Source organism: Denticeps clupeoides, chromosome 6, assembly GCF_900700375.1.
Source record: "Denticeps clupeoides chromosome 6, fDenClu1.1, whole genome shotgun sequence".
Lineage (NCBI taxonomy): Eukaryota > Metazoa > Chordata > Actinopteri > Clupeiformes > Denticipitidae > Denticeps > Denticeps clupeoides.
The window spans coordinates 22,745,444-22,767,745 of record NC_041712.1 but is presented as its reverse complement, the minus strand read 5'-3'; the positions used below and the strand labels follow the sequence as shown (position 1 = coordinate 22,767,745).

Below are 22,302 nucleotides of genomic sequence, written 5' to 3'. Positions count from 1 at the left end.
AACTGCGTGGCTGTTTGAAAGTGGATTTTTGCGCGATGAATTTGCATGTTTGCGGTCCAGTCAAAGCTGTAACATTCTTGAATAATTTTTTATCAGCGTGAGAGTTTGTGAGTGTGTACGTCTGCAGTGTATTGTAGAGAACAACTTCTGGCATTCGAACAAATCCTGTTAAATTTTATGATTTTTACTGTTCTTTTTTTTTTTTAGAAATTATTTATTGTTCTGGCAGCTCAGTTGGCACTTTATTTAAAACCCAACAAGTCCATATATTTGGCAGATGTAAAGGATACATGTGTGTGTTTTTTGTGTTAGTCCATTTTTATTTATTAACAGCTGAAGGAGCTGAATAAAGGGTTTGGAAATTAGTGCTTTTCTTGTTTTTTTTGTTTTTTTTTTTCCGATTCTACGATTAATAAAAAAAAAACTAAAAAAGTAATGTAATTAAACATTTAAATGCATTATATATTACTACACACATACTATGAAAATACTATGAACATATAATATAATAAATATTGTATTGTATTATAGAAATAATCAATATATTTTGGTATGAATACAAACACATTTATTAACATATAATACTCACATTAAGTTAGGGATTGTGAGAGACTTAGTGGATGTCATACATACTGTGTTTGTTTCACTTCAGACATTATTGGGATACGGAGGCAGCTGTATTGGGGTGATAGACACACCTCATTTTGTATTTTCCATGTAATGGTCTCATTGTGTACAGTTGTGCCTTATATTGGGGCCAATACCCAGAGACAAACTTTCTCAATGCGGCATCAATTTCAGCGTTCTGTGGGTATAAAAAGCTGTCATTCCAAGATCATCATTCAAACAGCCATGAACACACGACGTCACTGAACGGACGAGCAGCGTCACCTGGCCATGGCGCGCCTTCGGGTCGGTGGCAGGCAGGCAGGTGTTGCTCGTGAACTTGGTGCATCTCAAAGTGTCACCAGCAGACTTGCATCGAGACACAGAACTACTGGCAGAGTTCATGGCCGACCCGGGAGTGGAGCCCCACGAGTGACAGACCGCAATGACGACCAGAACCTAAGGACCTACGCACTCAGACATCGTTGTGCAACTGCCACACAGCCGCAGGCACGTTTACGAGACGCGAGGGGTACTGGGGTCTCCAGGCAAACCCTTCGCAATTATTCCGCCAGCACACCCCCAACTTTCTGTTCATGGATGATAATGCTCCGCCACATCGTGGCACAATTGTCACAGCTCGAAAGTTGGGGTGCCTCGTATGGCACGGCCATCAATGTCCCCTGACCTGAATCCCATAGAGCAGGTCTGGGACCAGTTGAATCAGAGGCAGAATGATCGTACCCCGACCCCCACGTGACCTGGCAGAACTGCGTGTAGGACTTGTGGAAGAATGGAACGCATCGCCTCGGAACAACATCATGAGGTTAGTGAGGCGCACGAGACGTCGCTGTCAAGCTGTCAACGCGGCAAATGGTGGAAACACCCGCTACTGACAGTCAATTTTTGTTATTTGGGGCTGTCCCTCTTATTGTCCAAATTTTTGGTGTAATGGTGTTTCTTCTCATACATTATTAGTAATATCAAAGGGAACTTTTACATATTTTATTACTATTCTGAGCAAATAGGAAAAGCACTCGTGTAAATAACAATACCGCTAACTTACTAGCGGGTAACCCACTCGCCCATGAACCAGAAGACCCAGGTTCAAATCCCGCTTACTACCATTGTGTCCCTGAGCAAGACACTTAACCCTGAGTGTCTCCAGGGGGGGACTGTCCCTGTAACTACTGACTGTAAGTCGCTCTGGATAAGGGCGTCTGGTAAATGCCGTAAAGGTAAAAATGTAAAATGAACTCGTATATTTGACTAGATAACAAAAGAGAGCAGGCGACTCTTACTTCAAGTCGCTAATTTACAGTAATTGTTACGAACAAATCGCACCCTTCCCAGCAGCAGCCAGTCTCTTTCGTTTCTTGATGCACTTAGCCGCGCGATCCGATTTCGGCGCGTCTGCTCCGAGATTAATGGCGGACTATTTCCAACGTACAATTTAACCGCCCGGGCCTCTCGTTTCACAGGTCGGTTCTCTCTCCCTTCCTCTCCCCCCTCCCTCTGTCTGGCCGAGGGGACGCGGTAGGACCCGGAGACGGCTAAGTAATTGCTTCTTGGCCAGCGCTCTGCCTTTGTCGTGCATTTGGCGTCCTTCATTCCGTACGGTTAGGAATTATTGTCCCCCGTAGACGCTCCTCTGCCCCGCTCGATGGCCCGGCTTGCTGTCAGGACAGGGCCGGAGTGCGGAGGGGCGACTTTTCAGACTCTGCGCCGAAATTCCGGCCGCAGATTCAACCGAGCTGCGACCGCGGCCTCAACGCCTCCATTCGGCGGCGCGGTGGCAAGGAAGACGAGCCGGAGACAAAGTGCGCGTGGCGAGCGTGTGCGGCAGGGCCATTCGCGGCTGTACGGAGACGCTTTCCAAGTTGAACCGAACCTCCAGCGGCGCATCAGCTGAAGTATGTTTGGAAAAACGGCGAAGCCGCCATCGCGACAAGCGGCGTGCGGTGAAAATAATAAAACCTTGCGCGAAGCGGGCCGCGCCTTAATTTTTAATGAGGGTGGATAGGAGGGGGGGTGGGACGCTGTTTAATTATTAAAGCTCTGTCCCGTCCCCTCCGGTCCTTAACCCCCGTGGTACAATCCGACCCGTTCTGCATCAGCACCTTCCCGACGGCTCCGCCCCCCTCGCCGAATATGAGACCGAAAGAGGAAGCTGGCCCCGTCTGTAGCATTGTTTGAGATCTACGCTCGAACCTCCATTTCCTCCTTTTCACCAAGGCCGCGCTCTCTTCGTTACTCGCCCGTGCGACGGTCGGCGTTGCCGCCAATGGTGGAAAATACGTCTGAAAGCTCTGAGCGCGAAGGGAGGGACCGTGGCAGGAAGGCCAGCTGTCCCTCCGCCACGCCGAGACACTGCCTCTCTATCCCCCCCCCCCATCACTGGCTCCATTATCCCCGCCGCCGAGCGCGCGCCGGCGTGGCTCCGCCGCCCCTGCAGCTGGTCCCGAGCGGGCGGAAGCTGCCCCTGTCCCCCTCGCAACACTGTCCCCTCTCTTCTCGCCGCGGCCCCGAATCTGGCCTGGCGCCCTCTGACCTCTAAGTTGAAGCTCAGCTAAAGTGAAGACCCTTTTTTTTCCAAATCGAAGTGTGTTAAGTGAAGTGATTGTCACTTGTGATACACAGCAGCACAGCACACGGTGCACACAGTGAAATTTGTCCTCTGCATTTAACCCGTCACCCTGAGTGAGCAGTGGGCAGCCATGACAGGCGCCCGGGGAGCAGTGTGTGGGGACGGTGCTTTGCTCAGTGGCACCTCAGTGGCACCTTGGCGGATCGGGATTCAAACCGGCAATCTTCTGATTACGGGGCCGCTTCCTTAACCGCTAGGCCACCACTGGCACCTAATATGGAACTTACAGTGGTTGTGTGTGTGTGTGTTGTATACGATTTCATGATTTAACGCGATGGTCGCACCATGATCATTTCAAGCCAAACGAGCCGAAATGACAGATGCGGCGTTCCAAGTTACGTTCCATGTTCTCCGGCTATGGAAACGGACGGTGGCCGTGATCCAATCAGAACACGCAGCACAGACATGGGCGCGGTCTCACACCGGGGAATTTAAACGGATTAACGCGAGGCCATGAGGTCACATCCTCTCCGGCGTTTTCCAACGGGCCACGCAGGTCTGGCTCCAGGGCGCCTTTAAACGGCGTCTCGGGCGAAGGCGAGGACCGGACAGGCGGTTCCCGGCATCCAGAGTCGTCTCCGCATCGCTTGTCACCGCCGGCGATATTCCGGCGAGACGTGGGATGTTTTGTTGTTCCACCGTCGGCCATTGGATCACTTCCCGCCGCCGGAAAGCGACGCGGCGGCTGCGAAGAGTGATGTCATGCGGTCCAGAGCCCCCCCGCCCCCCCGCGGCGTTTTTGACACGTCCCTCTCCCTCCACCTCGTTGCGCAGTCAGCCGCCGCGCCGGCGTAAATCTGAGTCTGACGGGAGCGGAGGGAGGGAGGGAGGGAGGGAGGAGCTCCCGCCGGCAGCATGGTAACAGCGGACAGGTGACAGAGAGGCGGCCCATTACCCATCTCCCCCTGCGCCTCGTACCCCGACCTGGCGCTCCTCCGCGAACGCGACAAAAACTGGCGAAGCAGCGTTTTTACTCCAGACATGCGGATTAGATATATTCCCGATGGGAAGAAAAAAGGAGGCGCGGCACGAAACCCCGACAATTCCGAATAAATAAGCGCGTGTGCACATCCTGCCGGGGCCTCGGGAGGGTCCGAGGAGACCTCCCAAATTTATTCGTACGCACAGGCGTGGCCCTGAGGGCAACGGTGTTTACCGTAGTTAATTACACCAACGAAGGTTTCCTATGCAAGCCTAAGTATGTAGGCCGCAAACACACACACACACACACACACACACTACTGCAAGGCTAAAGCTAATGCTAACACTTTAATACGATGTATAAGATTTGGATGATGGGTAATATTAACTGTGGTTAAGGTGGTAGTTGCCTGGTGGGTAAGACTATGAGCCAGGAGACCCAGGTTCAAATCCCACTTACTACCATTGTGTCCCTGAGCAAGACACTTAACCCTGAGTGTCTCCAGGGGGGGACTGTCCCTGTCACTACTGACTGTAAGTCACTCTGGATAAGGGCGTCTGGTAAATGCTGTAAATGTATAAGATTAGGATGATGGGTAATATTAACTGCGGTTATGGATAGTGAGCGAGTATAAGAATAAATATAAATAAAGTGTAAGTGTAATAACACACACACACACACACACAGACACACTTTCATAAAGTCAATGCGACACTTTGAAGCTCGAAATCCCCGTGTGCTCAAAAGCCAGCGCGTTTGTGCCGCGTTTCCGCCATGTAGGTCAGAGCATCTAATATTTAAGGGCCCCGTGTTAACCAGCTCTAAGTATAGCAGCGCGTTCCGAGACTCTGAACGAGAGCAGCGGCAATTCCCGCCGAGGCCCGCCGAGGCTCGGTTACCGTCTGCGCGCCACATCAGGCCACATCAGGTGGGCGGGGGGTTCCAGCGGCCGCCCATGCCGCTCTGGCCTCTCTTGGAACGAGCGGCGCCCTTCGGATTTGGGGCCAGGCCACAAAATCGCTCGCGGACCTCAACCCGCCACCGGCCCGTCACGCTCTGACCTTCGAAGAGGAGGACCACGACGGAGACGGGGCTTCGCTTCACGTGCCGTTTTGAGGACACGTGTCCCTAATTATGCAACAGCAAGTCGGATCAGGAAGGATCTTCATCACCTGCAGCCGGGAGCCCGTGGGGTAATGAAGGGGATCGGAAGCGTCGGGGGGGGGGGCATCAAGGGGACACTTAAGCCCCATTCGCCTTTTTGACGGGACACTTGGCGCGGTGAAAGAAGCCACGGAGCTGTCCCCCTCTGTCTGGGCGCGCCACGAAATACTTTGTTCTTCCTTCTCCGAAGTTTGGACGCGCCGAGCTGACAGGTGACACGCGCTCGCCAGGCCTGATCCCAGAACAGTGCACTGCGATCCCGGCCCCCTTCGCCGGCCCGGCCGTGTCTCCCACGCGTCCCACCTTGAGGGACGCCAGCGCCTCTCGGCACGGCATGCGGCAGCACGGCGCCCCCACCGTCCTTCCTCATCCGCAGGGACCCCGACAAACGACGCCCGACAACGACGCCTTACCTTTGTGTGTCAGCTCGTGCGTCTCCACGTCACCCCCCCATTTCTGTCCCCCACGTCTCCGTCCCGCAGCTCCCCGAGCCTAGAGCAAGGTCTGCAGCGGCTGCATGTCAATGTCACAACAGACTGCGCGCGCGTGTGTGTGTTCATGTGTGTGTGTGTGTGTGTGTGTGTGTGTGTGTGTGCCTCACACACCGTTTCCTCTTGAGCACAAAGCATTTCCCTTATTGTGTTGACACATCCTCTGCTGGCTGCATATTCTCCATTTCTGTACACGTCAACTGGAAACACACACACACACACACACACACACACACTCGCCCCACCACCTCCATCTTTTTTTCTTTTTTTTTTTTGTCTTTTTTTTTTTGCATCTGGACAGAAGGGCGTCTGGCCGGTTTTACCTCCGCATTTCACCTCCGCCGCATCCAGGCCGCCTCCATCCCGGCCGTGTCCGCGTCCGTGTCCGCGTCTCCCCGCGGCCGCATGTCCCCGCTCTCCGCACCGGCGGCTTTTGTCTCCCCGCCGCTTCCGCTCCGTTCTTTTTTTTTTTTTTTTTTATAAAAAAAGGGAAAAAACGAACCGGCACCGGCCGACAAAGCGAAGCGAAGAAAGACGAAACGACAAAAACCAGGCCGAGAGGAGCGGCGACGGCGCTCAGGAGCTGATCCTCTCCATCCCGTCACGGTGCGAGGGGAGAGAGGCAGGTTGATCTCTCTCTCTCTCTCTCTCTCTCTCTCTCTCTGTGTTCCATCCACGCCTCTCTCGACCCTCTCTCTCCCCTCCTCCCTCCGCCGCAGCGGCAGCGACGCCGTCCGTCCCTCCGTCCGTCCCCTCCCTCCGTCCCCGGCTAATCCGCTCGCCAGACGCGGGCCGCGGCGCGTCGTTCCGCGGCCGTGTGTGTTCGCGGAGGGGCGCTAATGAAGTTCAAACAGCGCAGATGTTTGCCCGGCACGTCGCGGGGCTCCTCTCTCCCGGGGCCCCGGTGGCGCGTCGCGGGGCCCTTTTGTGAGCCTCCGACTTCGGCAAATTAAGGTTTTTTTGGGGTTTTTTTTTTTTTTCGTTCCGCGGGGGATTACGCTGCTTTCGATGTGTCGGCCGCGTCTCCCGTCATTTCTATTTCCGAATTAAAATGACATTCTTGGAATTTATTTGGGCGTCTGCCGGTAAAAATATATTATAACCGGGCGTCCGAGGTGCGACTCTGCATTGTCCCCTGATTACGGGACTAAGACCTCCATGGTCCCCTAATCACTGGCCGAGGCCATATGGCCCCGGTTGCGAGGTCACCGGCTCCGGTCGCCGAAAACGGGGGATGGCGGTGCCGGTGTAAGCGTGTCGTTCTCCGCGTGTTGCTGTTTTTTTAATATTATTATTATTATTTAAAGAAATCAATTCTTTTCTTTGTTGAATAATAAACGTCTTTCGGCGGCCTGCGTGCGCAGTTGTAATCTCCCGTCGTGCAACAGCGACCTCCGGCGGCCGCCGCCCGAATTGCAGGCCGCTCAAGCGCGCCGCCCCGTGGCAGGAGCGACAAATGCATATTCCAAACATGTTCAATCTGAACGCAAACGTTGTGTTGGGTGTTTTTCCTCAACCTATGTGTGAACGTTTACTTACACCGTTTTGTCACAAACAATAACGTTTGATTTTACTGGTAATACGTCCAGTAATCTACACGCAATTAAGGAATAGCTAACTATTCGAAGGAACCCTGACATAAAATAAAACATTTTCTTTCTTACTAACTAACTTTAACCGGTCAGTAAAGACCAAAAAGTAAAGTAAAAGCGAGTAAAAGCGGAATTTGTTCTTGCTTTTTCCCCGCGGCGGCGGCCTCTGCTGGCGACGCGCGGTACTACACGCATGTCCTGGCCGCCATCTGCCCAGGAAGCCTCCCCTGAATCTGCTGCCATCCTTCAAAACGCAGAATTAAATTACCCCGCCGTGGCTCCATGCTGACCAGGCACTACCGCCTGGAGGCTCTGCATCCACACAATGGATAAGTACCTTCAAATAGGGCTCCTAATGAATTCCGATCAGTTGATCACGATAGGGAACTACTTCCCTAATTCAACCATCGCAAAGTCTCTCCAGTTTCGTTCTCACTCACCAATAATTTGTCTTGATGATTACAATGAAAGACGAGGCCACAAACATAATACACACAAATTTTACACAAAGTTCTGTGAATGCAGAACGAAACGTCTCTACATTAAAGAAAGAAAGTCGCCAGTTGCCATGACTCAACTTTCAGACCAATTCACCTGGATGACTGAGAATGTTCACAGACATAATACACACAAAGTAGGAATCTGCTAATGAAAAAGTTTTTTTGTTTTATTGCATCCATTCAAACGCTGTAGAATGTGCCCAAGGGGTCTGGCCTGGAGGATATCTGCAATGCCCAGGAATGGACGTGACTGATTTGGACACGCCGCTGAACGTTTTTAATTGGAAAAGAACAGCAGCAGGTTCCTCCTGGCAGGAGCTCCTGAAGTGGAAGCAGATGCTTCAGATGTGTTTACAACAAAAGGCCGTCAGGCAGGATTCAATTACCGGCACAAACCGTGGACCAGAAAAAGGCAGATTCCAGCGAGCAAGGCGGGTAAACTCAGCTGCTGTCGCAAAATACACATGTGACAAGTGACAGTTTAGCACCAAGCTACAGTAAATGTGACAAAAGTTTCAATCTGTAGTGGTACTAATTAAAGGTTCTAATGAAATTTTCATTTCCTAGCAGTAACTGTGGGCGTTCAGGAAGGGACCATCACACATCATGTCATTGACAATGAGGAAATTGTCCAGTTAATGCTTTAGGCAAATCAACGTTTTATCAATGATTGACATTGAGGTTTTTACAAAATTGCGTGGCACTTAGATAAACAGTGCTGGGAAGTGTGAGCAGTGCGATTCTGAACACGCGGAAAGCCCCAGAATGCGATCTGTAAAATAAAGAGTTTTCCGCCCATTTTCAATCATCATTTTCACCTCGGTAAACACCACCAGGGAACAAACAAGATTTAGGTTTGGGAAAATGTACTATTTAGATGTGCTGAAAGCAGCGTTCACTCTCTGCTGTGCGGAGCCTCGTTTAACTGGACATCCAGGTTAGTGCTGGTCGACTCACATCAGCAACCTTTCCCGCTCATGTAGATTCCTTCTCTACAATATCAGACGAATCCGCCCTTATCTGTCAACCCAGGCCACCCAACTACTGGTTCAGTCCTTAGTAATCTCACGACTGGACTACTGCAACTCCCTTCTAGCTGGTCTACCACTATGTACCATCCGACCTCTTCAACTCATACAAAATGCAGCAGCACGACTGATCTTCAACCTTCCCAAGTTCTCCCACACCGCCCCTCTGCTACGTTCCCTCCACTGGCTCCCAGTAGCTGCACGCATCAGATTCAAAATACTGATGCTGGCCTACAAAGCCAAACATGGAGTAGCACCATCCCACCTCACAGCCCTTATTACACCTCGCACTGCACCTCGTATACTCCGAGCCTCCAGTACTGCTCGCCTGGTCCCTCCATCTCTGAAGGTAAAAGGAAGATGCTCATCTAGACAACGTTTTTGGTTAAGTGTCTTGCTCAGGGACACAATGGTAGCGAGTGTGGTTTGAACTTCTTTGGTCTTTGTGGTCTCCTGGTTCATAGATGAGTGTCTAACCCGCTAGGCTCCTGTTAAAGGTGAGCTATTGACAGGTTTTTCAAGGTTTACAGCGAGAAATGGACATGAACATAAAGTTTAAGTGAAAGTGATTGTCACTTGTGATACACAGCAGCACAGCAAATGGTGCACACAGTGAAATTTGTCCTCTGCTTTTAACCATCACCCTTGGTGAGCAGCGGGCGGCCATGACAGGCGCCCTTTCCTCAGTGGCACCTCAGTGGCACCTTGGCGGATCGCTAGGCCACCACTGCCCCATGCACAGTGTGTTTCATGTCCCCGTTCATGTCCATGAAACACACTGCTCCTTTTCAACTATTTCACAATTGTAATATGTGTCCTTTATACGCAATCCCAACGGCAGTTTGCACGGAAGAACTTAATTAGTTTAAAGCGGCGGTCATGTGACACGAAACCCAGGTTGTCGCATTCTTCTCGTCCCTCCATCTGCGGAATTCGGCTGAAGATTCCTCAACAGGGGTGGGGCGGATGGAGGGCGCGTGTCATCCGATTGTGCGCCACTGAAAGGGGATTTGGTGGGGTGGGGGTGGAGGTGGGTCTTTTGTTCCCCCACTGTGCTGCTGTACAGCTGTATGCTAATGGGACGCAACCCCCCCCACCCCCCTCGACGTCCCGGTCCCGGCCTGGAGACCCGCAGCATACCACGCATTTTATTCATGAAAAAAGAATAAACTCTGCCTCATTCATCGCATAATGATTTCCTGCCTGTTTTTAATATTGATTCAGCGGCTCACGTCTCCCAGCTGTCTGAGGGTACAGTTGGTTCATGTATATACAATTTCTAACATTTATACATTAATAAAAAAATTCTACATTATTAAAAAAAAATACTCGTACTCGTCTTTATTCTTTTTCGTTCACATTTGTCACAATTCGTTCCAGTCCAAAATGTTTTACCACGACTGGTATAAAACTGACCTGCACAATGCAACATTCATCATTGTGGCTCAATTTTACAAAAATGAAAAACACTGTGAGGTAATGGCCAAATGCAATAACACGTTTGCATGAATTCAGTTCGCTTTGTTTTAATACAGTTATAAAAATTGAACAGCTAGACAATAAATGTAAGAGAACCTGAATAAAACATGAACTGTAAAACTCAACCTCATGTGAACTTTTATTATGCTCCCCACAATAATGACCATCATGAGTTGTGTTTGCATTTTATTTCAATATTGCACGCAGCTTGTAGAATAAAAGAAGATCAGGCTTCCTTGTCTGTGTGCTGTCGCGTCTGCAGGTTTCTTGTTGAGCTGGTGCCAGGTGACACCTGGCGAGGACACCTGCTCAGATCTGAACATACCTGGATTTACCTGCCAATCCACCAAAAAAGCCCAGACACACATAGATAGATAGATAGATAGATAGATAGATAGATAGATAGATAGATAGATAGATAGATAGATAGATAGATAGATAGATAGATAGATAGATAGATAGATAGATAGATAGATAAATAGATAGATGGGTGATGGATAGATGGATGGACGAATAGACAGACAGACAGACAGACAGGACCCTGACCCATGCAACCTTTCATTTAAACACTGTCACCAGCACTGTCACCAGCCAGTTCCGGTCCTGACACCTGATTGGCTGAGCCGCATTCTGGTCTCTCCTGGACTCAGGTGACTGTACTCTGTACGTGCTTGGAAGTGCTTATTTGTTTAGGTTATAGGTCCCCGTCGTGCATCGTGACGCTCCACTTTCTGGATTTTGAGGGGACCGGTGGGGCATTTTGTCGTGTAATGTGCAGCTTTATGCAAATTGGGGTCGCGGGGGTCACGGCGGGCGCGTGGCTTGTGCCTCCGAAGGCACACGCTCCAACTTCCAACTCCAACAAAGGCGGAAAGTAAAAGAATGGAGGGGGTTGGTGGGTGGGCATCCCCTCACTCTCTCCCCCCGAGTCCCATCCAGCCTCCCCCGGGACGACAGGCCGGCCTGGGGACGGCGCGCAACGGCTGCGGGGTGGGGGTGAAGGGTCAGGGGACGTCGTCTCGGGGTCGAGTCATGTATATTCATCTCCTCCGACAACGGCTGCTTTTTTTTTTTTTTTTTTTTTTTAAGCAGCAAATTGAACATTTGGAATATTTCTTCAGACGATTCGGATCCGATCATTATAACGCAACTGTGACGAACTCGACGACCCTCTCTTACCGTTGTAACTTAAACCGAATTAAAGCAATTAACCAAGCAAGTCCGATTTCAGGACGGGACTTCTCTGCTTTTGTTCCGTTAAATATTGACTGTATTTACCCCCTCCTCTTCCTCCTCCTCGTCCTGATGAATGGATGAAGGGCGGTGGCACGTGTGCGCTGAATGGACTCCCAGAGGACCCTGCGGTGGGCGGGGTGGGGGTGGTGGGCGCGAATAAAGATGCTGGATACGAGATGCTGGAGTGTGGCACGTCGTGACGGGCACAATGGCGAGGGACCGTCAAGGACGGGGCAAGTGGCCGCGGGGAGGGCGGGGCCGGGGCGGGGCCGGGCGGGGCCGGGCTCCGACATCTGCCGCTCCGCTCCTCTGAGACTTCGGGGAGGATCGTGTCGCTATTGACGCCTGGACCGCGGCCATCTGCGTCCTAACTGCCGCCCGGCGACCGGGCAGGAGCCAGACAAAACAAGCCCGGCCTTCCAGCGCATGTACGTCCGAAATAAGAAATAACAGTAAATCACACAACACACGACTTTACTAAACGAATAAAACACATAAGCGACATAATCTGCTCCCGTCAAACAAACAAAACACTTTTTTATTAAACAGTAGTATTTTTCATAGTTTTAACATTGTTGGAATTATGTTATGACATATATCTGGCACCATATATACCATAAAACTATATATATGTGTGTGTGTGTGTGTGTGTGTTTATGGTATATATGATTTTTTATGTGTGTGTATATATATATATATGTGTATATGTATGTATATATATCATATTTACAAGGTTCCATACATATATACCATAAAACTTTATATATATATGTGTGTGTTTGTGTGTGTGGTTTTATGGTATATATAATTTTGTATATATTTGTGTGTGTGTGTGTATATATGTATATGTATGTATATATATATCATATTTACAAGGATCCATACATATATACCATAAAACTTTATATATATATATATATGTGTGTGTGTTTGTGTGTGTGGTTTTATGGTATATATATATATGGTACCTTGTAAATATGATATATATAATTATAATGGATTTATGTAAACGGAACACGGCGGCCTGTGGTGATCGGCAGAAGGACAGACCGGGGACCGGGGGAGAGGTGTAACCACGCCCCTTCCAACGTACCTCCGGGGGGTTTAAAAGGGACCGAACAAGGGACTGGGGAACAGTGTCGCCCGGCCGTCCCCTGCTCGGAAGAAAGACTCGACTCGCCGGAATCTGGAACCCCGTCATGCCGAAGGGGTTTTTGGTGAAACGGTCCAGGAAGGCCGGTCCGGCCTCCTACCGGGTGCGCGCAGAGCCGGTGGACGCGGCCACGGCGCCGGCGTTCCCGTCCAGCGTCAGCGTGGCGGCCCTGTCCCTCTTCATGGACCGAACCCGCGCGATGACCATCAGGTTCCCGGGATGCCGCGGCCTGGCTCAGCACGTCCCGTCGGGCGGGATGGCGCCGGCTCCCCGCGCCCCCGCGGCCGCGCTCGGTCCGGCGGGGCGCGTCGACCAGTGTCCCCGGGACGCGGCGTCCCCCGCGGCGGCGGAGACCTTCCCAGAGCCGCCGTCCCCGTCCCCGTCCCTGCCCGAGATGACCACCAAACTGGGGACCCCGAGCGCGGCCCCCGCCGACCCCAACAAGGGGAAGCGGGACGCGGCGAGCACCTCGCCGGTCCTGGGTCTGCGCATCAGAGAGGGTCCGGAGGAGGACGCCCGGCGGCGGCCCGGCAGCAGCAGCAGCCCGCTCGGGGAGTTCATCTGCCAGCTGTGCAAGGAGCGCTACTCGGACCCGCTCAGCCTGGCGCACCACAAGTGCTCCCGCATCGTACGCGTGGAGTACCGCTGCGCGGAGTGCGCCAAGGCCTTCAGCTGCCCGGCCAACCTGGCGTCGCACCGGCGCTGGCACAAGCCCCGGGCCGAGGAGCCCGGGCCGCTTCCGGCCAGAGAGGAGCTCGGCCCGCCGCCCCAGGCGTCCGACCCCGGTCCCGGCTCCGGGTCCGACGAGGAGTCGCCGTTCAGCTGCCCGCTGTGCGCAAAGAGGTTCCGGCGCCAGGCCTACCTGCGGAAGCACCTGGCTCTCCACAGCAGGAAGGCGCAGGCGGAGCGCGGCGAGCCCTTCCCGTGCCGCTTCTGCGGGGAAAAACTCTTCTCGTCGCCCGGCCTGACGCGGCACATCAACCGGCACCATCCGACGGAGAGCCGGCAGGTGCTGCTGCTCTCGGCGCCCGTCTGACGGAGCTCCGTTATTTATTCCTGTATTTATTACCGCCTGCGTATTTATTCTAAACCTATTTATTTCACTCGGACCTTTTATGTCGTTTTTTATGCTTTTTTTTTTGTGCCTGCGACGGTTCTGCTGCTCGATGTGACCAAATCATGAGTTTTTTTTTTTTTTTTTTAAACGAAAGTTTATTGCATCGTGTGTACATAACTATTTTTTAATAACCCGAAATAAACTATATTCGCATTCTAAGCAGTGTCTGTGATGTGATTATTTCACGCCGAATTTACACGCCCCTCCTTACTTACAAAGGGCTTCCATACGGCGAACACGAAAACACCGACAACTCATTAAGATGGCGAAATAATTATTTAATCAAGTACATATAATAACGCCAGGCAAATGTCACACTGGAATTTCATACAGTGCATCCGGTTTTAAATTAAATACTTAAAAAGATTTATAATGAAGTGTTTTCCTGGGGTAAATGTTTTTTTTTTTTTTTTTTTTACAAATACAGTTAAACCACATTCATATTAATAATCACTCTCCAAATAAAAAAATAAAAATAATAAACGTATGGAAGCCATTTGAAAGTTCTGTTTTTCTGTAAAATTCTGTGATACACAGTAGACACATACGCACAAAAAAAAACCTTCAACATCACAAAAGTCTTCTTCCCGAGGAGGAGTGTCTGAAGCGGCTGGTGCCTCGTTGTGGACCAGCTATCTTGTTAACTACTTGGGAATTTCACGTTTCGTGCGATATGTGGCCGAGCTCCAGCAGACGGTTCCAAAATTCAGCTTTGCTCTAGAGAACGATGAAACCGATAAGCAAACCTTGTCTGTGAGAGTGGAATTATAAAATGTTCACTTTTCACACCATTATAAAGATCGGTCTCGAAATAAAACCATACGGTTGTAGTTAATACACACTCCTCCTGACTGAATTAAAATAAAAGACACGGTGTCAGAGTGTTTTGCCGGTTTACATTCAGTTAAAAAAAAAAAAAAAAAGACATATGTACAGGTATCCAAATGTACATTCTAGAAACAGTTCAACATGGCTTTTTTTTTTTTTTTTTTTTTTAAATGGACGTCCCTATACACTTTGTTCAGTACACAGAGATGCAACACCATAAAAAAAAATAATAAAATAAAAAAAAAATATGTACAAACACGTATGAACACACAAACACACCGTTTACTTGTGGTCTGGCAGAAGTGGGATTTTTTTTTTTCGTTTTTTTTTTTTTTCCATTGTGCGTTGAGTCCAGTCGGACGCGGAAAACGACGGCAAGGATAGCGTGGGCTCAGGTGAGTATGGAGGGGAAAAATAAAAATCCTGACGACACGGACATCCCCCGAAAAAATTAAAAAAAAATCAAGCCACTAACAAATGGAAGCAGGCAGTCCCAAGATGGGTCAGTATTTGGCCTAGGGCACACGGAAAAGAACGATATAAAAAGAAAGAATAGAGTCCGTTCTCTTCTCCGCTATCCATTCCCTAAGCTCATGAGGGATGATTGTGAGGTCACAACGAGGCTTCAGCACGATCCAAACACAGAGGTCATTAAAAACTTCAGTATGAACCATTATCACCTTTTTCTTTTTATAATGATGCGGGGTTGAATGGATGTAAACAAGCTGCGAGGACCTGGCACGGCTGGCCAGATAGCCTCCCGTGAGAGGAGAGTGAGAGCGCACAGCGGACGCCCTCTGGGACCGGCTCTACCATTTGCCCCTTTTGCTCCAGTCCTTGGGGGTGAAATGTAGGCATTTGGGGTCGATTCGGAGGTGGCGCTTCTGCATGGCCCGCTCATGGCCTTCCACAATGTCCTCAGAGAGAGTCAGAATGTATTGACCCTGAGAGAAAAGAGGAACTGATGTCAAATTTGAATAGTCCAGTGCCTTTGACTTCAAGAATCTTTCAGGATTTAGTTCAATGTTTGCATACTATGTTATGTACAAATGTCTATTTTAGCACAGCATGCCTTACCTTATAATAATTGATTAGGTTGAGGTACTGAAGAGTAGATATGACATCCTCCTTCTTGACGCTGGTTATTTCACTGATCTCGCTGGATAAAACAGAAAAATACAAATACCTAATGACTGCTTTATAATTACAAACATATCTTCACTGACATTATTAACACGTAGACAATGAGCGAAATGTAATTGTTTAATTCCTTTATTAGAGTGACTTAATTTAATTTCACTGCTACCAAATAGCTGCCATATTGTGAGTTCCTGGACCAGATTGGACAACACTAGATGCCTACTTGATGGTGATTTGTGGCCTCTCCCCATTTTCAGACTTGAGGTCCATGAGGATCTCCAGGATGGTCTGGGACCAGTAGGAGCGGTAGGACAACAGGCCCAGGTCAGAAAGGGGCTTCTCTGGCGTGCCCGTCTTCCCCTCCACCTTCGACAGCTCATAACCTGGGGAGATGCAGGAGGAGAGGAGGCTCAGATTTCATGTCCATATCGGTGTTACAAAGCACAAGTATGAAACTTTAAAAATGTCTAGTTCCAGAAAACACACCAATCTGAGAACTTCCTCAACCAGTACTCTCACATTATTCTGGCAAAGCACGAAAGGTTGCGTTAAAAGGAGCAGACTTACTGAACTCAATCAGCAATTTCCCATAACCCCTTCTCTGATATGGCGGCAGGGTCAAAATACAGGCCACATTATAGTCTTCCGTCGACTCTTTCTCCTACAAGAAAAGAAAATTATACACAAGGTACAGATATGTAAAAGATGCATTAAAATATTTTATGCTACATTTTACCTTAGAGAAATAGCCCACAATATGGAAGCCCTTGGGATCATATTCTGTCATGACGTAGAAAAGGAAAGGGTCAGTGTCGTAGTACAGAGTTTTGTGGTCCAGGAAGCACTTGGCCAGCAAACACAGGTTCTGAGAGTACGACTGTCCAACAAAAGAAGGGAAGAACATCAGTTATTAAAAAAAAAAAAAAAAAAAAATCCAAGACTGCACAAAATCCGTGTATAATCTGTACCTTGTTTTTTCTACCATCGATTTCGAAGAAGGAGATTGTCCCTTTGCGGTAAATCTCATTTCCTGGTGGATGCCGAAGGTTGCACTTTGTCTGAAAGAACAATAGATAAACCACAAATTGATGGACTGAATCCTCCAAATGCAAGACTTTTCCTGAATTTGTGAGGTCAGTGGACGTCACCATCCTTACCAGATGTCTCTGTAGACACTTGAGGCTCTTGACATACTTGAGGCAGAACTCGCAGAGGTAGAGGATTGGCAGGGTGGTGAGTTCCTGCGGATACGGTGAGAAGTACCATGGTTTCAGCCGGTGCCGCCCCAGCTCAATGCAGTCAATGTTCTTCATGCGAGTGACTATGTCGTCATGGCTGCGGTCCGACACCAGACTGCCAGTCATGCGAGGGGCTGATGGGATGCCGTCCGAGCTGTCCTGGGAGTCCTGATGAGAACGCATTATTAGGGACAAAGATGGTTACTCATGAAGCCATTATGTAGACATAACGTAAAACCGAAGAAAGAAATGTCTAACATTACATCAGGGAGGCTTACATTACTTTAATTTGCCCAATTTAGTTCATTTCAGGGTGCCAACATGATTATGTAATTGGTTAATTTGATCAGAGAGACATACAGAAAGCATTTTCCACCAACTACAAGCGGTCCTGGTGTTAAACCAGGGTTCTTACAGGATTTTACAAAATAATTTTCATGATTTTTCAACTGCCCTAAAGCAAATAGTCATGATTATATGTTTTCTGATATGTCAAATTATTGTTAAACTAAATTTATGACAACCCTGAAAAGCCTAACAAGGCCTGGAAAATTCTCTTCAAATTCCATGACTTTTCCAGGATTGTAATGGCTGTAGGAACCCTGTTAAACAGTGTGATAAGCAAAGCCTCAACTACTGGAGGACCGTAGGGACAGGCAACAGACCTCTCCTGGAGGCAGACAGCCAGTGGCACATCGAGGGCTGTTGTTATACTGGAAAACCTTTATTATCTAGTAGAAAAACAAGGTTTTAGACAGTGTCGTGTTTGTTAAATGAAGCAGGCGGAAGAAAAATATTCCCAAACAGGGAGAAGGAAATTAAAATAAGAATCACCTTATTTTTTTCCTCACTTCTAAATCAAGAGTATTTCTAATTAATAAAACAAGGTCTTAAGATAAGGCATCAATTCAAACATCACAATGAATTAGTAGATGTTTAAACCGGCTGTGATGTATTTGTATTTTGTGCTAAATAATATATTATTCTATTAAAAGAGAAAACATAATTGCATGAAAGATTTTTATTTTTTTTTTTACCTCATCTGTTCCTCCACAGTTAGCTTTCCTCTTTCTGCCAGGTTGTGAGGGGATGAGGCGACGCGTTGTACCATTCTGCATAAATTTCGAAACAACGCATAATAATAAGCACATGTAAAAATGCAGTACGGCTTCCGATGCTTTTGCTGACAGCCAGCTTACAGTGATGGAAGTGAGCTCGTGCTCCTCACGAGTGGATTTAGGGGTGAACGTTTCTCTTCCTGCCGGGTAGACGGACGCCTGGCTGGCCTCGGCAGGCCCTGGAAGTGATGGTACAGGGGTTGCAGGAGACACCTGTGTAGCCAATGGCACTGATTCTGTTTTCCTCTTCTGTTTAGCAAGACAACAGAGCAACGGATCATATATGTGTATCTGATACACAGAATACATCTAAATAAGAATAATAAAAGAAATAACAACAAAAATCTAACTCACTCCATTAATATCTGTAAGTGTGCATTAAAATAAAACCACCCACACACAATCAGGTCTTTCCAGCACCACAGTACTTCAGAATAAATAATAAACATTCAGTCTAATACTGTTGGATTGGTCTAATTTTGGACATTGAAGATCTTGAGTGATTAATAGCCATTTGTTTTTGGTGTACGTTGGGTGTGATGAGGTTGTACCGGTGTGGGAAGTGTTTTTCCTCTGGAAGGAGCTGAAGGTTGAGACTGAACGTTGAGCTCTAGACTCTTCCTCTGAATTGAAAAACAAAGGAAGAGAATTGGGGAGGGAGGGGTTAAGTGACAGTGAAACTCTGTTATCCAAGGTCTAGAAAACTGCTGCCATTTGTCTTTCAGTAAATACAAGACTAGGGCTGCACGATTTGGGGAAAAAGACATATTGCGATTATTGAGATCAATATTGCGATATGCGATATGATAAACATACAAACTACTTATAACCTGAAATGCCCAGTGCTTTCAAAATACAATATTCTACAAAATTAAATAAATCACAAAAAACTCTTTTACATTACTGTCGAACGACAAACCCTGATAAGGCTAAACAACTGTTTTGATTATATTTGGCCATTATAAAATCCTGTATTATAGTTCTTACGTTTAACCAAAACGTTGTTTGGAGGCTGACTTGAACACAGGGATGCATAGCTTTGCTAACATAGCTAAGGTTAAGATTTGTAAACTGAGGTGAATTTCTTTAGGAAACCTTCAAAGTTTGAAAAAAGTTAACTAAACAGCTAAGAACAGTCTAAATAGTTAATGCCTACGTTTAGCCAAAACGTTGTTTGGAGGCTGACTTGAACACAGGAATGCATAGCTTCGCTAGCTTAGGTTAAGGTTAAGACTTATAAAAACGGGATTTTATAATGGCCAAATATATTCAAAACAATTGTCCCGCTTTACCTATGAAATGTAATCCCCCTGGACCTGGTTTGGAGCGTACAGCGGTTTGTACAGCCCCAAGCAGCACAAGAGTGAGGCATTTTTATTCACTTCTCTCCATAGACATGTATATGCTTCACGCCACTGCAGAGCCTCTCGCAATATGGCGGCGACGTTGACGTACGATGCAGCGCGTCATGCGGCGTCTACCCATATTGGCGTCTCCGAATCGAAAGTCATGTGACCAAACACGTCACATCCGACTGAAGTGAGACTTCAGTCAGCTCGCAAACTTTGAGAGAATGGATCAGATATGTTGCCGATCCAATCCATGTACTAATCATTTAAATCGCAGCTTTTTGCGTTCATGTAATCGCACAGACTGACATCACGATTACGATTAGATTAATCGTGCAGCACTATACAAGACTGTCACATACAGGACATTTGGACAAAAAACACCTGCTAAAATTTGCTATTCAAAAAAGCATAACAGCATTTAAACTGGAACAAAACCACAATAACCATGAGGTCAAGCATGCTGATTTCAGAGGCAAGACCCGATTGTCCATGCGAAGTATGTGTCTTAACAAAACAAAGTCTACATTGTTTGGTTCAAAAATGGCCATTTTTGAGCACATAGATAAAAAAAAAATTCTAAAAAAATAATCAGCATCAGATAAGTCAGCTTGAATATTTAGATACAATTTCGAAAAAATGGAGCACATACCACATCCCTCTCTGGGGAACTTGGCCGTGATCCTGAGAGCCCATTTTTTGTGGGGGTCTTGGCCTCTTTCTTGGGGAACTGAAGCTTCTTCAGATCCAGCCTATCTGGAGTCACCCATTCATCCAAGCGCTTGTTGACTTCGCGAAAGGAACAGAAGGTGGTTTTTAATTTTTCAGAATCCAACACCCATAGTACCAGAAGTAGTGGAAAAAATAAAATACTCACAGTCGATATAGTGGACATAGTATAGCTTCCTCCCTATCGTCTCTTTCACACTGAGAATTTCTGCCAGAGCTGTTAGACAAAGGACACAAAATGCGATTAAATATTTGAACATTTTAAACCATCTAGTGAAAGTGAAGTGAGTGTCATTGTGATACACTGCAGCACAGCACACAATGACACTTAAAAATGTGTCTTTTTAACCAACCACCCGAGGAGCAGTGTGTGGGGACAATGCTTTGCTCAGTGGCACCTAAGCTCGGGATTCGAACCGGCAACCTTCTGATTCAGGGCTTCCTTAACCACTAGGCCACCACTGCCCCAGTCTAGGCACCTTTAAACAGTGTACAGCAGGATGGTAGTAGCCTGGTGAGCGTCTAATACACTCGCCTATAAACCAGAAGACCCTGGATCAAACCCAAATTACTACCATTGTGTCCCTGAGCAAGACATTTAACCCCGAGTGTCTCTGGGGGGACTGTCCCTGTAACTACTAATTGTAAGTCGCTTACAGTAAATGTATGAACCAGAAGACCACAAAGACCCAGGTTCAAACTCCACTTATTACCATTATGTCCATGAACACACTTAAACACACTTAACCCTGGGTGTCTCTGGGGGGACAGTCCCCGTAACTACTGACTAAGTCACTTTCTGTAAATGCTGTAAATTTATGAACCAGAGGACCACAAAGTCCCAGGTTCAAACCCCACTTATTACGAATATGTCCCTGAGCAAGACCCTTAACCCCGAGTGTCTCCGTGGAGGGGACTGTCGCTCTGTATAATGGAGTCGTATAAGTGCCATAAATGTTGTTAAGTAAAAAATGTAAACACGTGCTTGCCGAACCTCCGTGACCGGTTTAAAATATCGCGAGAGAGGCGCCCGCTGCATTACAGCGCCCCCTCTGAGGCGCTCGGCGCACTTCGACTCACGCCGCTTCACTTTGTTTACATGTTCGCACCCTGCGCCGCTCGCGCGGCCATGACAGTTAGCATTCGGTGACGCGTTAGCGCCGCTGCTAACGGCGGCTAGGCTACTCACGCCACTCGTCCTCGTTTTCCTGGTTTTTCCGGAGCACCGGGAGGCGGCAGCCCTCGACAATTTCGACCTGGCAAAAAAGAAGACGGGTTTAGAAGCTCGCCGAGCTCGCCGGAGCGGAGCGTAGTGGCCAATTTCGCAGACGCGGGACCGAGAAGGAGCCCGGGTTGGTAGCTTACCGACGAATCCGCCATTTTGGTCGTCTGTAACTAGCTGCTGGCGCGAAGACTTCTGGGAAGTGAACTGCGAGCGCAGGGTTGGACTGTGCGGCGACGGCCTTGCGTTAAATCTGAAAAATATACCAATCATGCATACTTTACCTTATATAAAGTATGCTTACTTGACTAAAAGCACTCATTTTATTAACAAAATGGTGTTTCAGAATAAAACACATGCTGTGTCCCTGGAATAAATAGCAAAAGTATTTGTCTCTCCTCTCTCTCTCATCTATATAAAATAAAAAATCACATACACAGAGTACAGGCCAAAAGTTTGGACACACATTTTCATTCAACGTGTTTTCTTTATTTTCATGACCATTTACGTTGGTAGATACTCACTGAAGGCATCAAAACTATGAATTAACATATGTGGAGTTCTGTACTGCGTCCACAGAACTTTGTCAATCTGATTCCAAATGTGTTCATTCATAGTTTTGATGCCTTCAGTGAGAATCTACCAATGTAAATGGTCATGAAAATAAAGAATTATTCAGTAAGATGCATTAGTCACCCTGAGTACGTTGAAATAAAACATTATTAAAATGTTAAGGAACCCAG

General features: G+C 47.9%; 2 protein-coding genes across 3 annotated transcripts; one reads left to right on the top strand and one right to left on the bottom strand.

Annotated features, from left to right (window-relative positions):
- Window positions 1–12,824: 12,824 nt before the first annotated feature.
- LOC114792214 (insulinoma-associated protein 1-like) lies at window positions 12,825–13,913 on the top strand. The gene has a single exon (XM_028983135.1). It carries the CDS (start codon window positions 12,865–12,867, stop codon window positions 13,852–13,854), a length of 990 nt encoding a protein of 329 aa, XP_028838968.1. The 5' UTR covers window positions 12,825–12,864; the 3' UTR covers window positions 13,855–13,913.
- Window positions 13,914–15,057: 1,144 nt separating this feature from the next.
- Window positions 15,058–21,723, bottom strand: kat5b (K(lysine) acetyltransferase 5b). 2 transcript variants are annotated; one of them, XM_028983407.1, is made up of 15 exons: window positions 21,703–21,723; window positions 21,527–21,593; window positions 20,486–20,554; window positions 20,261–20,397; window positions 18,811–18,882; window positions 18,341–18,508; window positions 18,179–18,253; window positions 17,807–17,872; window positions 17,061–17,309; window positions 16,872–16,961; window positions 16,640–16,780; window positions 16,471–16,564; window positions 16,127–16,286; window positions 15,841–15,922; window positions 15,058–15,707 (listed from the first exon to the last, which is right to left on the bottom strand). In XM_028983407.1, exons 1-15 carry the CDS (start codon window positions 21,715–21,717, stop codon window positions 15,573–15,575), a joined length of 1,620 nt encoding a protein of 539 aa, XP_028839240.1. In that variant the 5' UTR covers window positions 21,718–21,723; the 3' UTR covers window positions 15,058–15,572. The 2 variants fall into 2 exon arrangements, with proteins under 2 accessions (XP_028839240.1, XP_028839239.1); XM_028983406.1 differs by having other exon boundaries at window positions 16,872–17,309.
- Window positions 21,724–22,302: the final 579 nt, after the last annotated feature.

What these genes read in the sequence shown, in the direction of transcription:
- kat5b (XM_028983406.1), bottom strand. An exon ending in ACTGTGGAGGAACAGATGAG is followed by an intron (nt 17,873 to 18,178) that starts GTAAAAAAAAAA and finishes TTTTTCTACTAG; the next exon opens with ATAATAAAGGTTTTCCAGTA. An exon ending in GAAATTGCTGATTGAGTTCA is followed by an intron (nt 16,287 to 16,470) that starts GTAAGTCTGCTC and finishes GCATCTCCCCAG; the next exon opens with GTTATGAGCTGTCGAAGGTG.
- LOC114792214 (XM_028983135.1), top strand. Translation starts at nt 12,865, where the DNA reads ATGCCGAAGGGGTTTTTGGTGAAACGGTCCAGGAAGGCCGGTCCGGCC.